The 19022-nt window shown below is 38.3% G+C and overlaps 1 protein-coding gene across 1 annotated transcript in view; it reads right to left on the bottom strand.

The window, feature by feature from the left end:
- LOC150080560 (uncharacterized) overlaps positions 1-11018 on the bottom strand; it is a 57070-nt gene extending 46052 nt beyond the window's left edge. Inside the window, exons 1-3 of the mRNA XM_090380736.1 lie at positions 10950-11018; positions 5752-5924; positions 4448-4701 (exon numbers count right to left, since the gene is read on the bottom strand). Coding sequence (XP_090236862.1) covers positions 4448-4701; positions 5752-5924; positions 10950-11013 — 491 coding nt within the window. The 5' untranslated portion in view covers positions 11014-11018. The remainder of the gene's footprint in view (positions 1-4447; positions 4702-5751; positions 5925-10949) is intronic.
- Between the last annotated feature and the right edge of the window lie 8004 nt (positions 11019-19022).

Raw genomic sequence — 19022 nt, 5'->3', positions numbered from 1 at the left:
GGACACTTAGTGTCTCGGACTGAGTGATCGTGGTCGCGACCTCTCCTCTTACAGTTGATACATTTAGGGGAACTCTCTTTGCTGGGACACTCAGCATAAATATGACCACTATTTGCACAGTGGCCACATGACACCATTTTATGTGAACAGTTCAGTGAAGAATGGCCATAGCCAAGGCAACGAAAACACTTGCTGACCACAGTAAATTTTCTAAAACGGTGTGATCCAAATCCCAAAAAGATTCTGTTGTTCTTAAACAAGCATTTATAGAGACGAGGGCTAAATCCTATAATCCAGTTTGTAACATTTGGTCCCGAACCTGAATTAAACCTAAAGGAAACCTCTTGATTAACCTCCTCCTGAGTAACATTAAAATCCTGAAGGTTTTTACAATACAAATCCTCAAGTATATCCTGATTTGTGAGATCCTTGGGAACACCATAAATTAACACAGTTGGATTGGAAAACTTAGGTTTCTCAACCGACAAACACCCGCTTGTTTAAATGTTAAATTCTCGGTTATCTTGCTTACGTCATCTTGGCAAGTTGTCTCCATCAGAACTGCTTTGTTTCGCAATAGACGAATATTTTTAATTTTCATGTTTTTGTACTCTTTTTTTTAAACGCCTCAGTCACTGTCGATTTGACGCTCAGACTAGAGTCAATCTCAGAGCCTTCTGATGGACGAAAAATAACGATGTTATTAGGGTCAGACTGGGATTCAGGAGCCCCGCGAACAGAACCGCGAGCACTCTCACGATTCCCGACTGACTTCGATAAATCTGGTTCATCCTCTCCAATCAAACCACTTCCAACAACCTTTGCAAATGTTTTATATCTAGGATTCAAACTTACTGACTCGGTCTGCGTCTTCAACAAATTACAAAAAAGTTCCGCGCGAGTCTCAAGCTCAGCTGAGCGTACCTTTAAGCGCTCATTGTCCACTAGTGGAGTCGTATTCACTGCTTCCACATCTGCCCAGAAGCCCAAGATGCGACTAGCAGCAACAGCAGTAACCCCGCAGGATTCGGAAAACAAAAAATCTGTGAGGGCTTTTTTAATCCTTGAAACCGCAGAACATATTCCAGAGACCTCCTGGACCCGTCCAGAAACGGGATCATCGTCAAGTGGGGAACTCAATATCGATTCCCATCTCTGAGTCACTTCTTCTCCCCGATTCTTATCTGATACAGATGAACTGGAAGGATCAAACACTTCTACTCCCTCAGGCTCCACTAACGTGGATGATTCCACAATTAACTTAGGGGGGGGGGAAACTACATTATCTTTGTCTATATTACTGATTATGTCCCTGTCTCCAGGAGGCACAACCCTAGAGATCAAAGGAACCTTACGACCTTTTAATGTTTTAAAAACCTCAGGAGATCTTAACGCTGATGACTCCGAGTCAGTAGAGGTACCTCCCTCAGAATCGTGTTTACCTTGTTCTATGTCAATAGAAACAGATTTTTTCCGTTTATTTTTACTTTTATCACCCTTGGAACTTCCCTTGATTGATGTAACAACATTTTTACCCTTTTGTTTCTTACGGGGTTCTGGTTTTTCCCCAGACTGTCCAGAGAACACCTCCTCTGCATCCAAATCCCCAACTATCTCCCTACTAGATTCTGTATCCATAATGTATGTTTTGTTTAGAGAAAACAGTACCAAAATTCTCCTTAATCTCTAATAAGTCCTCTTCTTCCTGTAATGAAATGTCTTTATTTATTTATTAAAGGGATCCTCTTCTTCTTAACTGTCCTGTTATTCCTTACACTTACCTCTCACCTACAAAAAAATCTGGTTCAAAATATATATATTTTCCAATGTTAACCAATGGGTAAAATCAGCATAAAAGTTTTGATTTTGCCTAAACCCAATTTCTGTATCTCAGCTCCTAATCACCAGATGGAGCTGGAAAAAATCTTGAAAAATAAGTAATTTCTTTAAGAACTCACCCACCAAAGATGAGAACCTCAGTCCCAATAGTTAAGGAGATATTGAATTTTAAAGTTTTGCTAATTTTAGCCCAAAACAAGCCCACCATAAATCCTATGTTAACCTATGGGAAAAAGTCCATCCATAGGAAAACATTGAATATTCAAATTTTTATGACAAAATTCCACTTGATATTATATAACCACCACAGGTAGGTGTCGCTATCCCTGTTATGGTGTATCCCTGGACACTTAAAAAAGAATTAAAGGCAGGTAGCCATCTTGTCCCATATAAAGTCTATGGACCAATGCAATTTCTATGTGAAAATTCACTATAGGATTTCCACAATGCTTTTCCTATGGAGCAATGTTTCTCTATGTGAAATGAGAACACAAATTGTTGAAAAATTTAAAACAGTTATTTCTGTGTAAATACTCAACCACAACTCCCAAAACTTAACTTCTAGACTCACCACCTCATATATTTTCACTGACACATATTTTTTCAGCACAGGGGTTGCTAAAGACTCACAAACACATCCAAAAAGTAGGAGCACATTTTAACTTGACTTTCACACTAGAAAGGACTCATGGACCTTTAAAACATTGATATTTTATTCAAATTCAATAGTGTTGAAACATTATGTAGCGACGAAAATATTTTGTATAATATATAGTTTTCTTAATTTAAATTGTTTTTATTTTTATTATTTTTTTTTTTTTTTGACCGCGAAGGGATCCCTTTCATTGAACGGGGCCCTGGGCTGCAGCCCAGGGCCCCGTTCAATATGAAAGGGATTTAAATATTGAAATATTTAAAAAAATTCCCTACTGGAAAAAATTTCCGCAATTCTCGCTTGACAATGTAAAAGTTTTGATTGAAACTGAATTTCCAATTTCAACCATTTTCAACAGAAGAAGGTAGTTACTGACAACTTCCACGACGAGTTCCAACGACACATCATTGTGAATGGATGATTTCTTCTTGCATCTGACTCGCCTTTCAGAATTATCCTAAGTAATACTGAAATTCACGAAGCCTTCAGTGACTTATTTCTTTCTTTTCTCTTGTTTCCTCTCTAGTATGGACAACTAGAGAAATCTGCTGGCATCCACTGATTTAGCACTGCCTTCGGTGGGTGCGGGATCTGCCTCTTTTTAGGCAATTAAGTTAATATAGGGCCACATCCTCGCGCTGAGGATGGGTACCGCTTTGTTGCTGCCCGGTTAAGGTGGCACATACAAACCACATGTGATTTCCATTTGACCAAACTACAGCATTCTGTAAACAATACGATGATTGAACTCTGCTCCAGGTTCCGCCGCTGCACTGAACAGTTGCACGATACATGCATACATGTTTTTCGTTAGAGCCTTTGAGTGTTTTATTGTTATTTATAGATTTGTATGAGATGGTCTATGATCATAAAAAGTTTCTCTGCAGAACCGGATGATTGTATAAGAAAAGTGTTTGTATATTTGTTTATATGTATATATGTTAATTAAAAAAAAATCCCATTAACCCCAAACCACCGCAGAACTTGTCGAAACTGGTGCCATGAAGGTGGTCCCGCACCCACCGACTGATAGCCCTGACAAATAAGATTACAATTCTGTTCTATGTGAGGCCCGTTTTCCCCTACAAAGCGATTCTAGACGTTATTTCGTCTGGAGACGATGAGGAATACGGTACCAACTCTCCAACATCAGAGAACGGACTCTTTCTCTTGAGGCGGTTCTCGTGTGCGGTGGAATAAAGATCAAAGGCAGCGCCCCTCTTCATGTTTTTGATAGGGGTGTTATAACTACGAAGAGGTACCGAGAACAGATCCTCGAACCCTATGTGCAACTTTTTAGAGGTGCGTTTGTCCCAGATTTTCTTTTCATACACGACAATGCCACTTCACATAGAGCTCAAGTGGTATAAGAATTTCTTGAAATTTGAAATACTAGACTTAAATCAGATCGAAAACGTGTGGGACACCCTTTGGGGTCGTATTGCACGCAGACAGCCAACACCCCGGTCACGTGGTGAGCTAAGGTCTGCGCTGGTGAAAGAATGGGATTTGTTGCCACAGAATCTTATAGACAATCTTATATCTTGCATGGTTCACCGCTGTCAGTCCTGTTTAACCTTGGAGGGGATCATACGCCGTACTGATGTCATGTGATCATGTTTTAGAGAATTACAGAAGTCTTGTATCGATGTCTGTAATGCGACCTTTTCAGTAATTCTTATACAACCCCTATAAATGTCCTTTATACCTGTCCGAAGTTTCTCCCTGTCTCCTCATTTCATTGTCATTATATATGGAACCCTACCATATTAAATTTTGTCTCGTTTCATCGCAAACTGCACGAGTTGCACCACATTTTCTACATGTCTTGTTAATTTTTCTAGCAATGTAGTATTAACGTGATAAAAATGCAAATAGCAGATTTAAATTTTAGTACAATTACAACAAACTACAGGAGAAAAGAAATCTTTGAATGGTTGGAATGCAACTTACCTGAGCATCCCATTGAAAAATATTCTCCATCTCCTCATTGGACTCAAACACTGAATCTTCAAACCCCTTGTACAAAAGACTTGGGATTCCTCAGACGGCTTCGCTACTTTAACTTGGGGTAATTCATACTGTCGCCCATTAGTTAGTGCCAAACGTAGACACGCTTCTGCCTGGCCATTGAGACTCCTGGCTATCTTCACTATCAAGTATTCTTTCTTCGAGTTTACTCCAAAAAACGAAATTTCGTCAGAACCCTAAAATTATAATTAAACAATTGTTGTCATCGATATACTTGGAATTAGGAGTAGAGCTTCCCTTAATAAGAAAATAAAGTTGCACAATTTGCGAATTGACCACAGTTAACATGGATATCAGACTGAAAAACGTAACTTGAGCGAAAGTTCCAATATTTACCAGCGCAACAGGGAGAGGGTTCGAGCCGAAGGTTTGTCTCAAGTCTAAGAAACTCAAAACGTTGGAAATTGCCTGTGCAGAGCGTTTGTCGGAGATAAATAAATTTTCTGTTTACACCCCGGGACGACCTCCCCCCGGGTCAGAGGAGTTCACAAGGTAGACAGAATACAAGAAACAGCACCGTATTCAGCAGTCACAGGCTTGAGCCTGGGTCACTCAAGGCACGTGTACCTACGCACCCGCGTGCCTGACCACTCAGTTACAAGATGATAAGAATACAAAATTTATCTTAAAAATCTCATTCTCCTATAACACTTCTCAATGCTTTATGAGGAATTGAGTAGATGATGATCTAGACCACGTGTATTTGATTAGTATCAGTATTACTATTAGTAGTGGCAAATGATGGAAGAAAGCAAGCTTATAAAGTGCCAGCAAAAAAAAAAGCACATCTATTCTGCAGCCATCCTTCCTCAGTTCGAATCTGTATCACCTCACATGTGTACATTGAGCAAAGAGGATGAATGCCATCGTCATTGAGCTTGCTCAATCCATTTAGAGCCTTTAAACACCTCAATCAGATCACCTCGCAGGTGCCTAATATCTATAGATGCTGCAATTTCCAGAACTAAATCCTTTCTTGATAAGAATATCCTTTCGTTCCCTTCATCAATTCGTTACCCTTCTCTGCACCCGTTTCAGCAGATTTCAATCCTTCAGTTATTACAGGCTACTTACATTTCTCATATATATATAATAATATAATAATAATATATATAATAATCTTTCAATTATTAGAGACTACTTGCATTTCTTATGTACTGCGCAGTATAATTGCTAAGTGCTAGCAAAGAAATGTTCGCAAACAAAAGTTTAAAAGAGATACTTACTTTTTGCAAGTGACCATCATACTGTGGACTTTCAAGCTTTTTCTCTTCAATGGGCACTACTATTCCGAGTGGTCGAGAACTGTTTTTCTGGAGTTCGTACAAATCAAATCTGCTTTTCTTCAAGAAGTGCTGCCCCCGTATATGACAGTAAGCGATCATGCATTTGAAGTTTTCTAAAGTAAAGAAAATGTAAAGGTAATGAGGGGAAAACAAACGTGATTATGTGCAGGGAGGCTAAATAAGACTGTTTTTCTTCTCTCTTGTAATCAGGACTCGACAAATCCAGTGGCCTGGCTGCTACTGAAGACAAAGAAATTTGGTTTCTGCCTACCGGCTTTTTTTTTAAGGACTTTTCCCCACACAACTATTTGTGCGGGGAAAATTTCGCTGCCAGACCCAGATATTTGGACAAATTTGTTGAGGCCTGACTGTAACGAATTTAATGGTGTAACGAATTATAACGAATTCAATGAACTCAATGATCCCAATGTGGCTTGCATACAAAATGCAGCCAAAATCAGTCTACTAAGATCTTTCATGCCATCTGTGTGGTGCGTTGAAGGGATGTTTTTCCGTAGGACATTTCCGACATAAAGGTGAACCTTTCATCCATTAAAAAAGATGTAATTTTTAATAATCTTTTAATTTACATTGATGAAATTTCTGTATTAAAGCAGGAAAACCAACTTTAGAATATACGCAATATGTAAAGACATCATAAGATGACGCATCATGGTCTTCGCTGCCTTGTCACTATATCTAAACCAATCGATTAACTCCGTCCACAATAGACAAGTTGAGAAGCTACTTTTGAACTGTCCTGTATTTGTGCAAGCGTTTATGTTCAACCAATAACAGACGTTTTCGAAGAGTATAAACTGATGGTGAGGAATTAGAAGGACGTTTATGAACAAGCAGGTTATCAACACTCGTTTTCGTAACCTCTTAGAAATAAAAAGGTCTCATTGCTTATGACTGTTTGTTCAACAGATAAAAAAGCGATTCGGTGCAAAGGGTTCTGTGTTAAAGGGTACTCGAGAATTTAAAGGTTATCGGCAGTTCTCTAAGTACGCTACAGAGATAAATGTGGAATTGGTGGTCTTTTCATCATTATTGGGATTCTTTGTTAAACCAAATTTTCCTTTTTTTTCTCTCACGTGGTGCCCACCAGTCCATAGCAGTATAGGAATTATCACTTAACTGGGAAGTTGGCGATTAAGATGAAGATATTTCGGCTGTAAAAATAATAAATAAGGAAATTCACGTTGTTGCCTTGCACTATGCTTTTTTGAATTTTATTTTCATTCGACATTTTTCGATTGTTTTTATAAATTAATTTTTTTGTAGATTTTACTGTGGATATTTTAGTCCCTTTTTGTCCAGTCTACTGTGGACACTTCTTCCATTTTTCTCCTTTTATGTGCTTATTTCGTCCATTTTATATATTTTAAATTTAAATAGTTTATTTATGAGACAGTTGCTGTTTTTCTCCCTATAGTTACAGGTTACCGGATACTCAATTTTGCCTATTTCTTTAAAATTTCTTTAATCTCTATTAACCAATTATTCGTATAGATGCAAGTAAGCAAACTTATTCTGCATCTGTCTAAAAAGCTCTCTCACGCTATTCACATCTCCAAAAAGTGCCATGGAAATTCTTCCATGAATTTTGCCAAACTTTCCTCCTCAGCAACCCTTGCAAGCAACTTATTCTAGCGTTTCACAACGCGCTGACGGAACCAAGTTTAAAGCTGTCCTAACCCAGCAGTACGCTCAATGGACATCAGACATAAACTGACTCCGATAGGCAGTAACTCGAAGTTCGATGACTCCCTCACGAAGAGATGAGCTGGTAGGCCGATGGTGAGACCATTTGTCCCAGGACACGTACTGTCCCTCGACGACGCTCCTTGTGTATGTGTACATGTAGTGACCAAGCGCTTCAACAAATGCTATCATTGTTATGAGTCTGTATTTCAAACAGTTTGTACGGCATAGAAGATGATCTCAATTGGAACGGTGAAATACACCAACAAATCATACGTCAAGATCATCGATAAAGAACAACCAATATGAAGTTTGAAACCATGAAGACACTTTTGAGATTTGACTGCAATTTCATAGATTATAATTTTAGGGAAATACAGGGTGAAAGGAAGATTGTTCCTGAGAACAGAAGTAAAAGGGAAAAAATAAGGCAGAAAAAAGGTTGATATTGTGAGTTTGGAGTTGGACAATTATTGGATGCTAACTAGTTAATTTTTATGGGATTTTTTTACCATAGCTGAGTCAGTCAGTCTCGAGAGAAAGTTGCATGTGTTTTCTCCCAGAAAGTAGGATTTTGTTTCCGGAAAAAAAACAGAAAACCAACCATACAATATACGTAATATACTTAAGTCCTTCGTTCTCTTGTCATTTAGATAGGCTGTGTCTGACACAATCAATGAGGTTGTAAGGACCATCCCTTACAATAATTTAATAAAGTTTTGTTAAATATTGGGAGAATTATTTGTAGTGTAAATAGTTATTTTTCACTCAAATATCTTGGGTTAGGAAACACTGGAATTCGAAGGTTATTATTCCAGACACTCCCAGTTAGTTATATTTTGGTTGTAAAGGTTTCCTTAAGCGAGTAAGTAAAAGTATAATAGACCGAAACAAATCCCACTTAAGACAGGAGCTTATACTCTATAGAAAGGGCACTGAGTGCGGAAGTGGCCCTCTTAAAAATTTCACGGTATGACTACTAGCAGGTGTGGGCGACCTTTGTGAGGTCACAAAGAAGGCCTGAAACTTCCTTAGTTGACCGGAACTTACGTTTTACCATCTAGAATGATCTCGGACATAAAGGATGAAAAAAACACGCCCACGAAAAAAAAGGAGACGAATAAGAATCACGAAGGAAAGGATGTGGAAGTCACCGATTGGCCAGGAAGAAAGCGGAGGGATTTTTGAGAGAACGGAGAGAAGGGTCTGAAAAATTTTGGGAAGAGCATTCGAGGAGTTTTTGTTAGGAAGGAAAGTCGTGGTCTAAGTTGGAGTCGTGGTCTAAGTCCTGGGGTAGATGGAAGTTGTGATAAGAACTCTGCGTACGACTACAATAGGAAGGAATGTTCACCTGTAGACATTGAAGCAGTATGGAAGGAGAAAGGAGAAACACACTCTGAGAATTCTTTAGGCAAAGAATAATCAAATGAGCAGTCGAACGACTGGTCTACTAGGAAAGCACCTCAGTCCACGGAAGAAAAAAATGCCGACTAGAAAGGAATATAGGATCCAGATTTAAATCCAGCCGCGCAGTACCCTGTAGGAAAACATCAGAAAGATTACCGTGATCCCGGATGGGCGCCTTCCGCATTCCAGTACACGAAGGGCAGATAGGAAAGGAATCCGAGCAGGGAGAAAAGTCCAGACAATCACGTAAGTGTTAGGAAGTTTACTGAGAATAAATGTACCTATATTAATAAGGGAAGGACTATAGGAGAATGCTATATAGTTAAGGAGGGATGTCTAAGTGATGAATATATGTATATAAGTGTAATATAATTAAGGCGTAAGTAATCTGTAATTGGAAGTGAAGTCCTATATATTAAAGTTTGATAGAAAGAAAAGAGGTAATAATTAACTAAGAATTGTTACGATTGAGTAAAGGTTTTCTAACTAGTGTGAAGTTAAAGGTTGAACTTTAATTTATTATGAAAGTTGAATTATTGTGAGTATATCTGATTGGGGTAGGAGTTGATTAACAGGTGAACTATTAAGGAGTTGTGGATTAATTGATCAGAAGGGTACTATTTAATTGAGTTGATTAATGTTTACTGTTAACCGGGGTACAAGAAAATGTTTGATTGAATAAATGTACTTTCCTTACAAGTTTGAGAAACGAACTCTTAAAGATTTTGTTAGCCAGTTCATTGACTGGTAGTTTGTCGTTCCAGTATACAGACTGTTTAGGAGTAGAGTGAGACGGATTGTGTGAGGTGAATACTACGCCCTATCGAAGCCCATGTAAGAACATGAAGAGACACCATGATATAATGTATAAGAATATGTATTAGAATTGGATAACTGTTGGTGAAATAATTGGTTTGAGATCAAGATATATACACATTTAAAAGTTAGAAAGATAACAAGTTTCCAGCCAAATACTATAATCAGTTAGATATTATTGCAAGTTTTATGTATGATATGTTAATAAACATTGTATTATTCTACATTCATGTGTGTGTGTCTGTCATTCCGAAACTCAGCCAGTCCAGTGGAAGAATACCTAATATATTTGGGGTCCCCTTGAGTCTGGGATTTTCTGTAATCAAAAAACAAGTCAGGTGTCAAAGTGGGAGGATTGTATAAGGGGATAAAATATATAAATGAAACCAATAATAAATAAAAATAAAATAAACAAAATTAAAAATATATACATAAATAAAGAAGATAAAAGCATTTTACAACCCCCACAAGGTACGTGCGCAATAAAATTTTACGCTTGCAAAGTTGTGAAGCTGCTTTTGAACTGCCTTATATTTCTGTAGACGTTTATATTCAAGAATGGCAGACTTTTAATAAGACTACAAACTTCGGGTGGGGATAATCCTCGCTCTCCCTGAGTTTAAACAGAAACCGTGGGAATTAGAAGGATGTTTCTAAACAGGCAGATTGCCAACATTGTTAGCATTTCTCTAAATGGATTCAGGGTAATCGAAATATCAATATGATGCATACGAATAGTGAAGTTTGAAAAGAGATAAGATTAACATTGATCCATTCCACAATTATATGAGTTGATTGTGCGAAATTCATAAACTAAAGCAGTACCATAACTGCAATAATTCGATCTTTCTTTATTGCTAAAATTCGGCTTTCACCTAGAATATCAAAGGTAAAAGTATGAAAGATGTATGAAATTCCAGATGAGTTGTCTCACCTGGAATTTCACCAAAAAAGGAAATAAATTTCACCAAAAAAGGTTTTTTTTACACGGAATTAAGAAGATCTTTATCATGGTCGAATCGGAACTTTCAAGTTGCAATTTGATTCTGATAACGTTTCAGTTTATTTTTCTCCTCTCCTCATGCTAAGTACCCGATCCAGAATACATTACTTCGTGATATCTTATTTCACTTATGTGTATTTCCTGAATGGTCTCAGGAATTAATTTCCCTACCGCTTAGAGATCCAATACCTCTGAGTTAACTTACCTTTCTTTAAAAAATACAGCAAAAACAGCACGAAGCTCACAGAAATTGTTAGTAATCCAATCATGTTACCCCATTGACATCAATAACAGTAAAGGAAAGCAAGGAGAGTGTGCCACTATTAAACCGGAGTGATTACAAAGTACATTTGCACTAGATAACGGCGTGCAATATCCACTTACTATTTATTTACTTTCTTCTCATACAGCAAGTTTTGGCGAACTGCCAGCCGGAATACTAAGGTCAGCTCAAGGCAGTACTGGAACTGGTTTTCAAGGACAAACAATGAAGCGCTACAGGAAATCCGCCGCTACTTTTTTATTTATTTATTTTTTTCAGATGACGAATAACTGACGCTTCAAGATGACTGTGCTATTTAAAATTCTGCGTACCACCCATTTTTGAAGTGATACGTATCGAAGCGCCCCATCAGTGTGAAATATATGTTGACGAAAATATCGCGTGCATAAAATCCTTGAATTCTCATAAATTCTGTTTTAAATAATAAATAAAATAAATTTTCTGTTTATACTCCGGGACGACCAACCGGTCAGAGGAGTTCACAAGATAGACAGAATACAAGAAACAGCACCGTATTCAGCAGTCACGGGCTTGAACCCCGGTCACTCAAGGCACGTGTACTTATGCACCTGCGCGCCTGACCACTAGGCTACGGCGGCCTAATGCTGTCAAGCCTGAACACGATCAGGTTCTTATGTGTATAAAATTAGATGATGACCAATATGTTTCTGGTGTTATAATAACCTCGTGGGTGGCATAGTAGTTACCGTATTTCCCCATGTATAAGACGCTCCCATGTATAAGACGCACATTAATTTTGGGGCCCGAAATTTGAAAAAAAAAAATGTATTACATAAAGTTATTGATCTCAAGTTTTATTCATCATAAAATTCATATCACTGATCACTGTCAAAACTCCCATCCATTATGTTGTCCTCATCCGTGTCTGATGACGAATCACTGTCTTCATATATTGCCTCGTACTCAGTTCCATCTATGGCATTTGAAATGCCACACTTCTTAAATGACTTGACAACGATCTCAATCTTGATATTATCCCAGGATCTTTTCACCCAGGTACAAACTTATCCTATAGTTGGTTTCTTCACTCTTCCTGCTGGTGTCAAATTGTCCCCAGAAGACTTCATCCATTGGTTCCATTCGTCTCTCATGTCAGCTTTGAAGGGTTTGTTAATGCTGACATCAAGTGGTTGGAGCTGGAATGTCAAGATATGACGGCAAGTTTTGTTTTTTGCTCTGCAGCAATCTTCTTTGTGTTTTTTGTTATGTGTGCCCTGAACTGATCAAGCACCAATAGGACAGGTTTGCGTAACAGCCCACCTGGTCTCCTGCTCCAAACTTTCTCAAACCAGATCTTCATCCCATCCAGATCCATCCAACTCTTGTCATGAACGTGGACAATCACTCCTCGAGGAATGTCTTCTTTTGGCATTGTTTTGTGTTTGAAAATCAGCATAGGAGGCAGCTTGGTTCCGTCGGCACAACAAGCTAGAACAACTGTATAATGGCTCTTTTCATGTCCACTTGTCCTCACAGTTACAGTTTTCACACCCCCTTCTTATCAACAGTTCTGTTACTTGGGACATCAAATTGAAAGGGGACTTCGTCCATTTTTGCAATATGTCCCAACTCAAACTGATGTGTCTTCCGACATTGAATGACAAAACGATGAAATTCAAGGACCTTCTGCTCATAGCTTTCAGCCATCTTTTGGGCAAGTCTGGTGCATGTACGCATGCTTAGTCGATTCCATTTCATGAACCTGAAGCACCAATTGTATCCTCCTTTGAAATCAGTAACTTCTTTTTCATCAGCAATTCTTCTTTCCTCATGCTGAACCAACCTTGTGGACACAGTAATTCCAATTGCCCTTTGCTCTTCAATCCATATCTTCAATTTCCTCTCTAAATCAGGCCATTTTGCTGACTTGCCTCTCTTGGCCTTCTTCTGCCGTGGCGTTTTCAATAGGGTTTCTTCTTCCCGTAGCCAGTCTCGGATTGTTTTCTCAGTTGGAGGAGGACCAAACTTACGTTCAGCAGCACGATTTCCATTCACTTTTGCAAACTGGATCACTTTTAACTTGAATTCAGCACTGTACGAAAATCTTTTCTGGGAAGAACGTGGCAAAACGTAACCTAATATACCGGTAACTAGTGCGAAACAATGAGCGCAAAGACAACAAGCGCGAAAAAGCGGGAAATGCAAGTAAAAAAAATATACTACCACTGTATAAGACGCGCCCAGTTTTAGACTCCAAATTTTTCGAAAAAAGGTGCGTCTTATACATGGGGAAATACGGTATAATCACCGGAAGGCCCGTTTTGTACACTATATTCTCGTCGTTCCGAACCAATTTTTGATAGCAGAATGTAGGTCTTTTTATACATTCTTCCTTGAACACAGTCCAGCTACCAGTTTATTCGAAAGTTGTTGAGTGCAGATGTAGGGACTCTGGACAGGCTAATAAAGCTTTTGTACTCAAATGAGCAAAGGCGACAACCCTCTAGAGTGCAAAGGAACTGGTCTATGACACATGAAGGCTCCAAGTCGGTAACGGCTAATATAAGATTGTCACACACACACACACACATGCACGCTCAAAAACTGCATACCCCATGTTCACACACGGGGTAAGCAGATTTTGAGCGTCTGCGAAGAGGAATGGGTCGGCGTCGAGATCTTTCCGACTTCGAACGTGGAATGATTGTGGAGGGCAAGACGTGCAGGTGGCGATATCTCGACAATAGCCAGCATGGTTAAGCGAAACTTAACCTGTGGTGTCACGAGTCTTTTTAGGCCACCCCAATAATTAAATTCATCTGCTGTGCTGTGTGTCTTATGTCTGTTAATTGCGTGAATTCTATAATCCATTTGTCTGTTTTGCTGGACTAAAAACCCCAGTTCCTGGGAGGGAAAACCTTGGTATTTACTCCTGAGACCAACTAACTCATCCACGAATAGATCTAATCATTTACAGGGATACTAATATCATTTTTTTTTTTTTTTAATTATGACCACCCCATCCATAATGGACTAAGTCGCATTGCTTGCATTATAAAAGCCGAACAGCTTCGTACGTTAAAGCAGTGGTAATTTGCGTCTGGTAGTGCAAATCAAAGTGATAAATTAGGAATTATGGGAAGTAGAAGATGTCACTTCTACTTCCCATGTTAGTTCCAAATATGTATAATTAGGAATTATGGGAAGTAGAAGATGTCACTTCTACTTGTTAGTTCCAAATATGTATAATTGTGGGAGCTTATGAATCGGGTGCTTCCATACCAGAAACGGCACGTCTTGTCGGTTGCTCACAGCTGACAGTGGTTAACGTGTACAAAAAATGGTTTTGAACGGGTCAGACCATCTCCCGCCGACAGAACTGTAACAAATTACGCAAGGTGGATGTTCATCGTGACCAAAGAGTGCAGCGCGCTGTACGGGCTCAACAGCAGGTCGCTGTGAGACGGTTGACATTGCAATACAATATGAGGACGGCAAGAACAATGTCCCAAATGATTATACACCGCACACTCAGACATATGGGGTTCCACACAACAGACGACTTAAGAGACACCCTCTCCTCACTGCTGATTATCATCGACAGCGAATGCTATGGAGTCAACAACAAGCTGGTTAGACACTGAAGGACTGGAAACGAGTGTGCTTGTCGGATAAGTCCAAATACCTGGTGCAACACGTTGACAGACGCGTTGCACCAGGTATTTGGACCAGGTGACTCGTGTGCGTGGCGCAAGCAACACGAGTCTATGGAAAATGAGACATTCCCACCATTGCAGTGAGGTCAGGCGAATTTGGAGGCCATTCAATATGGTAATATTCTCACTATGTTTGCTCGAACCACTCTTGCACATTGTGGGCTCGATGACATGACGCAATATCGCCTTGGAAGATCCCGTTTCTTATGAGACCGTGTGCACCCTAGTGCAAACGGTCTCATAAGAGCAAACGTAGTAAGGATATCACTCATCTTGAATGGCCTCCAAATTCGCCTGACCTCACTCCAATTGAACACCTGTGGTATATTTTGGAACAGAAGTGAAGCGTATGGACAACTATCATCTATTCCAATACTGTGGAGGGCCTTACAAGCAGCATGGCTGCAGATCCCTACGGGCGTCTTTAGACATGTGGTGGAGTCAAAGGAGCCTAGGCGAAAGCGGCTGTTATGCGTGCGAATAGTGCCCAAGACCGTATTAATAGGTGGTCATAATTAAGTGACATTGTAAAATGTTATACAAAAGTTTGAATTCATCATAAGTGGTGTGAATGCATCATGACTTTCAAGTGAATCTTGACTGCTAGAATATTAGCATGAAATAAGACTTCAGTATAAGAAAAAATTGAACTTTATTATCGACTTGAGATATATTTAACTCGAACGCTTACACAAAATACATCTATTCCAAAGCGGGTATTCGGCCTCCAAGTTGACTTTTGCGAGAAACCACTGTATCAAAAATACTATTCAACTTTCTTCAAGATGCCACGAGTTCCATCCAGTATCACAGTATCTCCTGAAAAAAAAAAAGTGTATAAATATCCATCTGGGGCTCATAGTCCATATCTATATATGAAAAGTAAACTTTTTTTTCTCTCAACTTCAAAATTTTAAACGATTAACTTTGAAGAAACAAGATTTTTCCAGCAAAATCTATTACCTTTTAGCATTTCACAGAACTAAAATACACTTTCTAATATTATTTTACAATTAATGATAATTTATTTTATATCATTTAATATATAAGATAAGCTTATCGGTTCAATTAAAAGGAAGAAGATATTTGCGACACATCAAAATAAATCCTAAATTTAAAATAGATCACTAACTAAAGATATCTGAAGTCCAAAGAGTTGATCAGTCTGTATGAATATATGCTAATACCTTATATTATTCATTACCTAAGGGCTGAGTTGCTATCTTAGTATTCACTATGCTTTACGATCCGAAATACCCACTAACATTTCCGCTACGATTTTTTCCTAGCTACAACACTTATCAAACTCTTCTAGGATTTGCCCATAATTTGTTATATCATTTCATTTAATACAGTTATACCAGATATATTGTCGTTCAGCTGCACACAAAACCTTGAAGTAAACCACACAAATGATATTCAGTTATTTCAACGACTCTATAACATATTGAGGAAGGATAATCAATTTTAAAGAGTCAGATGAAACCAATAGAGAGGATATGAAACTGCAAATAGCAGTATTCAAAAAGCTCCTATCTCTAGATAAATAAGGAATTCAAAAATTTATCGTATACGCGGATATGGGTCATACTTTGATTTAAACGATAAATCTTTTATTAATCATTTAAATCAAAGTATAACCCACATTTTGTAATTGTTGAAACAAAATGTCGTATACGATTTTAATTCATTAAAAATATGTTAGTTATATGCATTTTTATTTACCTATAAAGAATTGCTTCTGATTGAAATATACCCAGAAAGCCATGCAAAAAACATTTCAATAACAGATCCCAGATTATTAAAAAAGAAACTTAGTAAATCAACTTACTTCAACATCCCGTTGAAGAACAACCGCCATCTTCTCATAGAACAGAGGCATTGAAGCTTCAGGCCTTTAGCTGAGAATGTCGGCGGGTGGGTGTCAGGAGAAGCGTTCGCATTGCATGGTAATTCATATGACTTTCCATTAACCAGGGTTATTGGAAGCCACACTTCGACTTCGCCACGTCTTCGCGATATGCGAGCAACTAAATACTCTTTCTCTGAATTCACTCCGTAGAAGCAGACGTCATCTCGTCCCTAGAAAACAGAAGGAGAAGGACTTCACAAGTAACTCTCAGCAATTATCATCATCAATAAACATTACGAATTGATGTTTTAAATAAGAAAAATCTTGTTTTACGCTTGCCTGTTTGATGTGATTTTCATCCTGCGGTGATTCTGCCAGTTTCTCTTCCAGTGGTGTAACAATGGATAAATTTCTTGAATCTATGCCATTGGAGTCATATACATCGAACCTGCGTTTGATTAAGTTTCTATGTGTCCTAACATAAAGATACGCAGCCAATCGCTTCAATTTTCCTGAAAGAAAAGAATATCTTAGGTATATTATAATAATACAGGATAACCAGGTTTAAGTCGAATCTGGTACTTTCTGATACGGCATTTTCTGCATGAAATACTTGTAGATATTAGCAGAATGCGTAGAGCTTTGATGATTCTTCACACCCTGCAAATTTTTAAACTTTTATCCTCAGTCTGAGTTAATTAATGTTTACTCTTGCTAAAAGCGATGTGAATCACAGGCATTTGATACCAAAAATTCTAGGATGTCGTTAAGTTACTTCAAAATAAGACTCATTATCTTGAATATTATATGCCCTCTGTACATTCCAAAATACAATATTGTACTAAAAATGTATTGTGCCAAGAGACCTGCTCGTATTTTAGTATACGATATCATTGATTGTGTTATGTACATGATATTGTACATGATATGTTTGGGCCAGTATATCAGAGTGTCTTATAATGGGGGATTTGAATTTCCCAGATATTGACTGGAATTTGTGGGTTGGTCACTTACACACTAGCAAGGCTTTTGTGGATTTATTGGATGATTGTTTTCTACATCAGCACGTTCGGGAGGCAACTAGAGGGAGTAATCTTGATCTGATTATCAGTAGTGATTCTTCATGCATTAAGAATCTACAGATAAATTACACTGTGATCATTACACTAGGTGGCAATGATCACAGTGTGCTCAAGTGGGATTTACTCAAAGAGGTAACTACCATCAGGGGTAAAGGCAAGGGTTTTTGCTTTCGTAAAGGAGACTACGAAGGTCTGAGACAGTATTTAAATTCTCTACAGTGGGACCAACTGATGATGTTACCAACAGCAAATTCAAAATGGGACGCATTCAAAGAATTAATCTTGGAAGTTACTAGGCTTTACATACCAACTAAAAAATATGGTTCCAAGTTTAGGCCTGAATGGATGTCAGATGAGCTAATGAGACATGTGGCAGAGAATAAAAATGCATGAGATACATATAAATTAATGGGTGACACGTAAGCCTAAGATAGATATAAGCTGGTCTGTAACAAAGGAGGTTAGGCAGGCAAAGGTAGATTATGATAAATCTTTGGCAAAGGATGCAAAGAAAAACAACAAACAGTTCTTTACTTATATAAACTCTAGAAGGAAGGGGATGAATCAGATTGGTCTACTGGACATTGATGGTTCAACTTTTGATGATCCTACTCAGGTAGCTAACAAACTAAAGAATATTTTACATCTATATTCTCACGTGAGGAGTTATTGAGGTAGGGGAATGCCACAGCTGTATTAAACTCTGGCAATAAGCTAGAAAATCTTGTAATAACTGAGAATAAAGTGGAGGAGAAATTGTTGAAGATAAACCATAACAAAGGCACCTGGGGTGGATGGAATCTATCCAGTTATATTAAAATAGACAGCAAAGAAAGTAGCAAACCCTTAGCCATAATTATGAGAGCATCCATGGAGGCGCACTATAGCCCCAGCAGCTTATGCGCCAGTAAACCTCCATAGCACACACACACACACACACACACACACACACACACACACACACACACACACACACACACACATCCTTGGATTCAGAGGAATCCAAGGACGAATTCGACAAAATTATTTTTCTCTAAGGACCATGATTTGTATTTATTTTAATTCGTGAAATTATTGGTTCACTAGTGATGGCTTCATCAACTTCGAAGAGTGGATTTCCATTGCCTGTAATCTGCCACTAGTTTGACTAAATAATAGTGAAGGATATGGTCTAGTTTCTTTAAATTTAATATCCTTTTCTAGCCTGAAGAAATTGCATAAAGTTCTGTAAAAGGATGAAGTCCTCATGACCCAAGTGATTTGTTGCATCATAGCTTTCAACTGGTGACAATCCTTTGCTGCTGAAATAGAATATTGCAAAAAATAGGAGTGAGTCCTCAATAAAAGGAAAACAAATTTATTACCGATCAGATACATTTATATC

The sequence above is a fragment of the Mastigoproctus giganteus genome, chromosome 9 (assembly GCF_048544385.1).
Source record: "Mastigoproctus giganteus isolate SK-2022 chromosome 9, ASM4854438v1, whole genome shotgun sequence".
NCBI classification, from domain to species: Eukaryota; Metazoa; Arthropoda; class Arachnida; order Uropygi; family Thelyphonidae; genus Mastigoproctus; species Mastigoproctus giganteus.
This window is presented reverse-complemented; position numbering and strand designations above follow the sequence as displayed.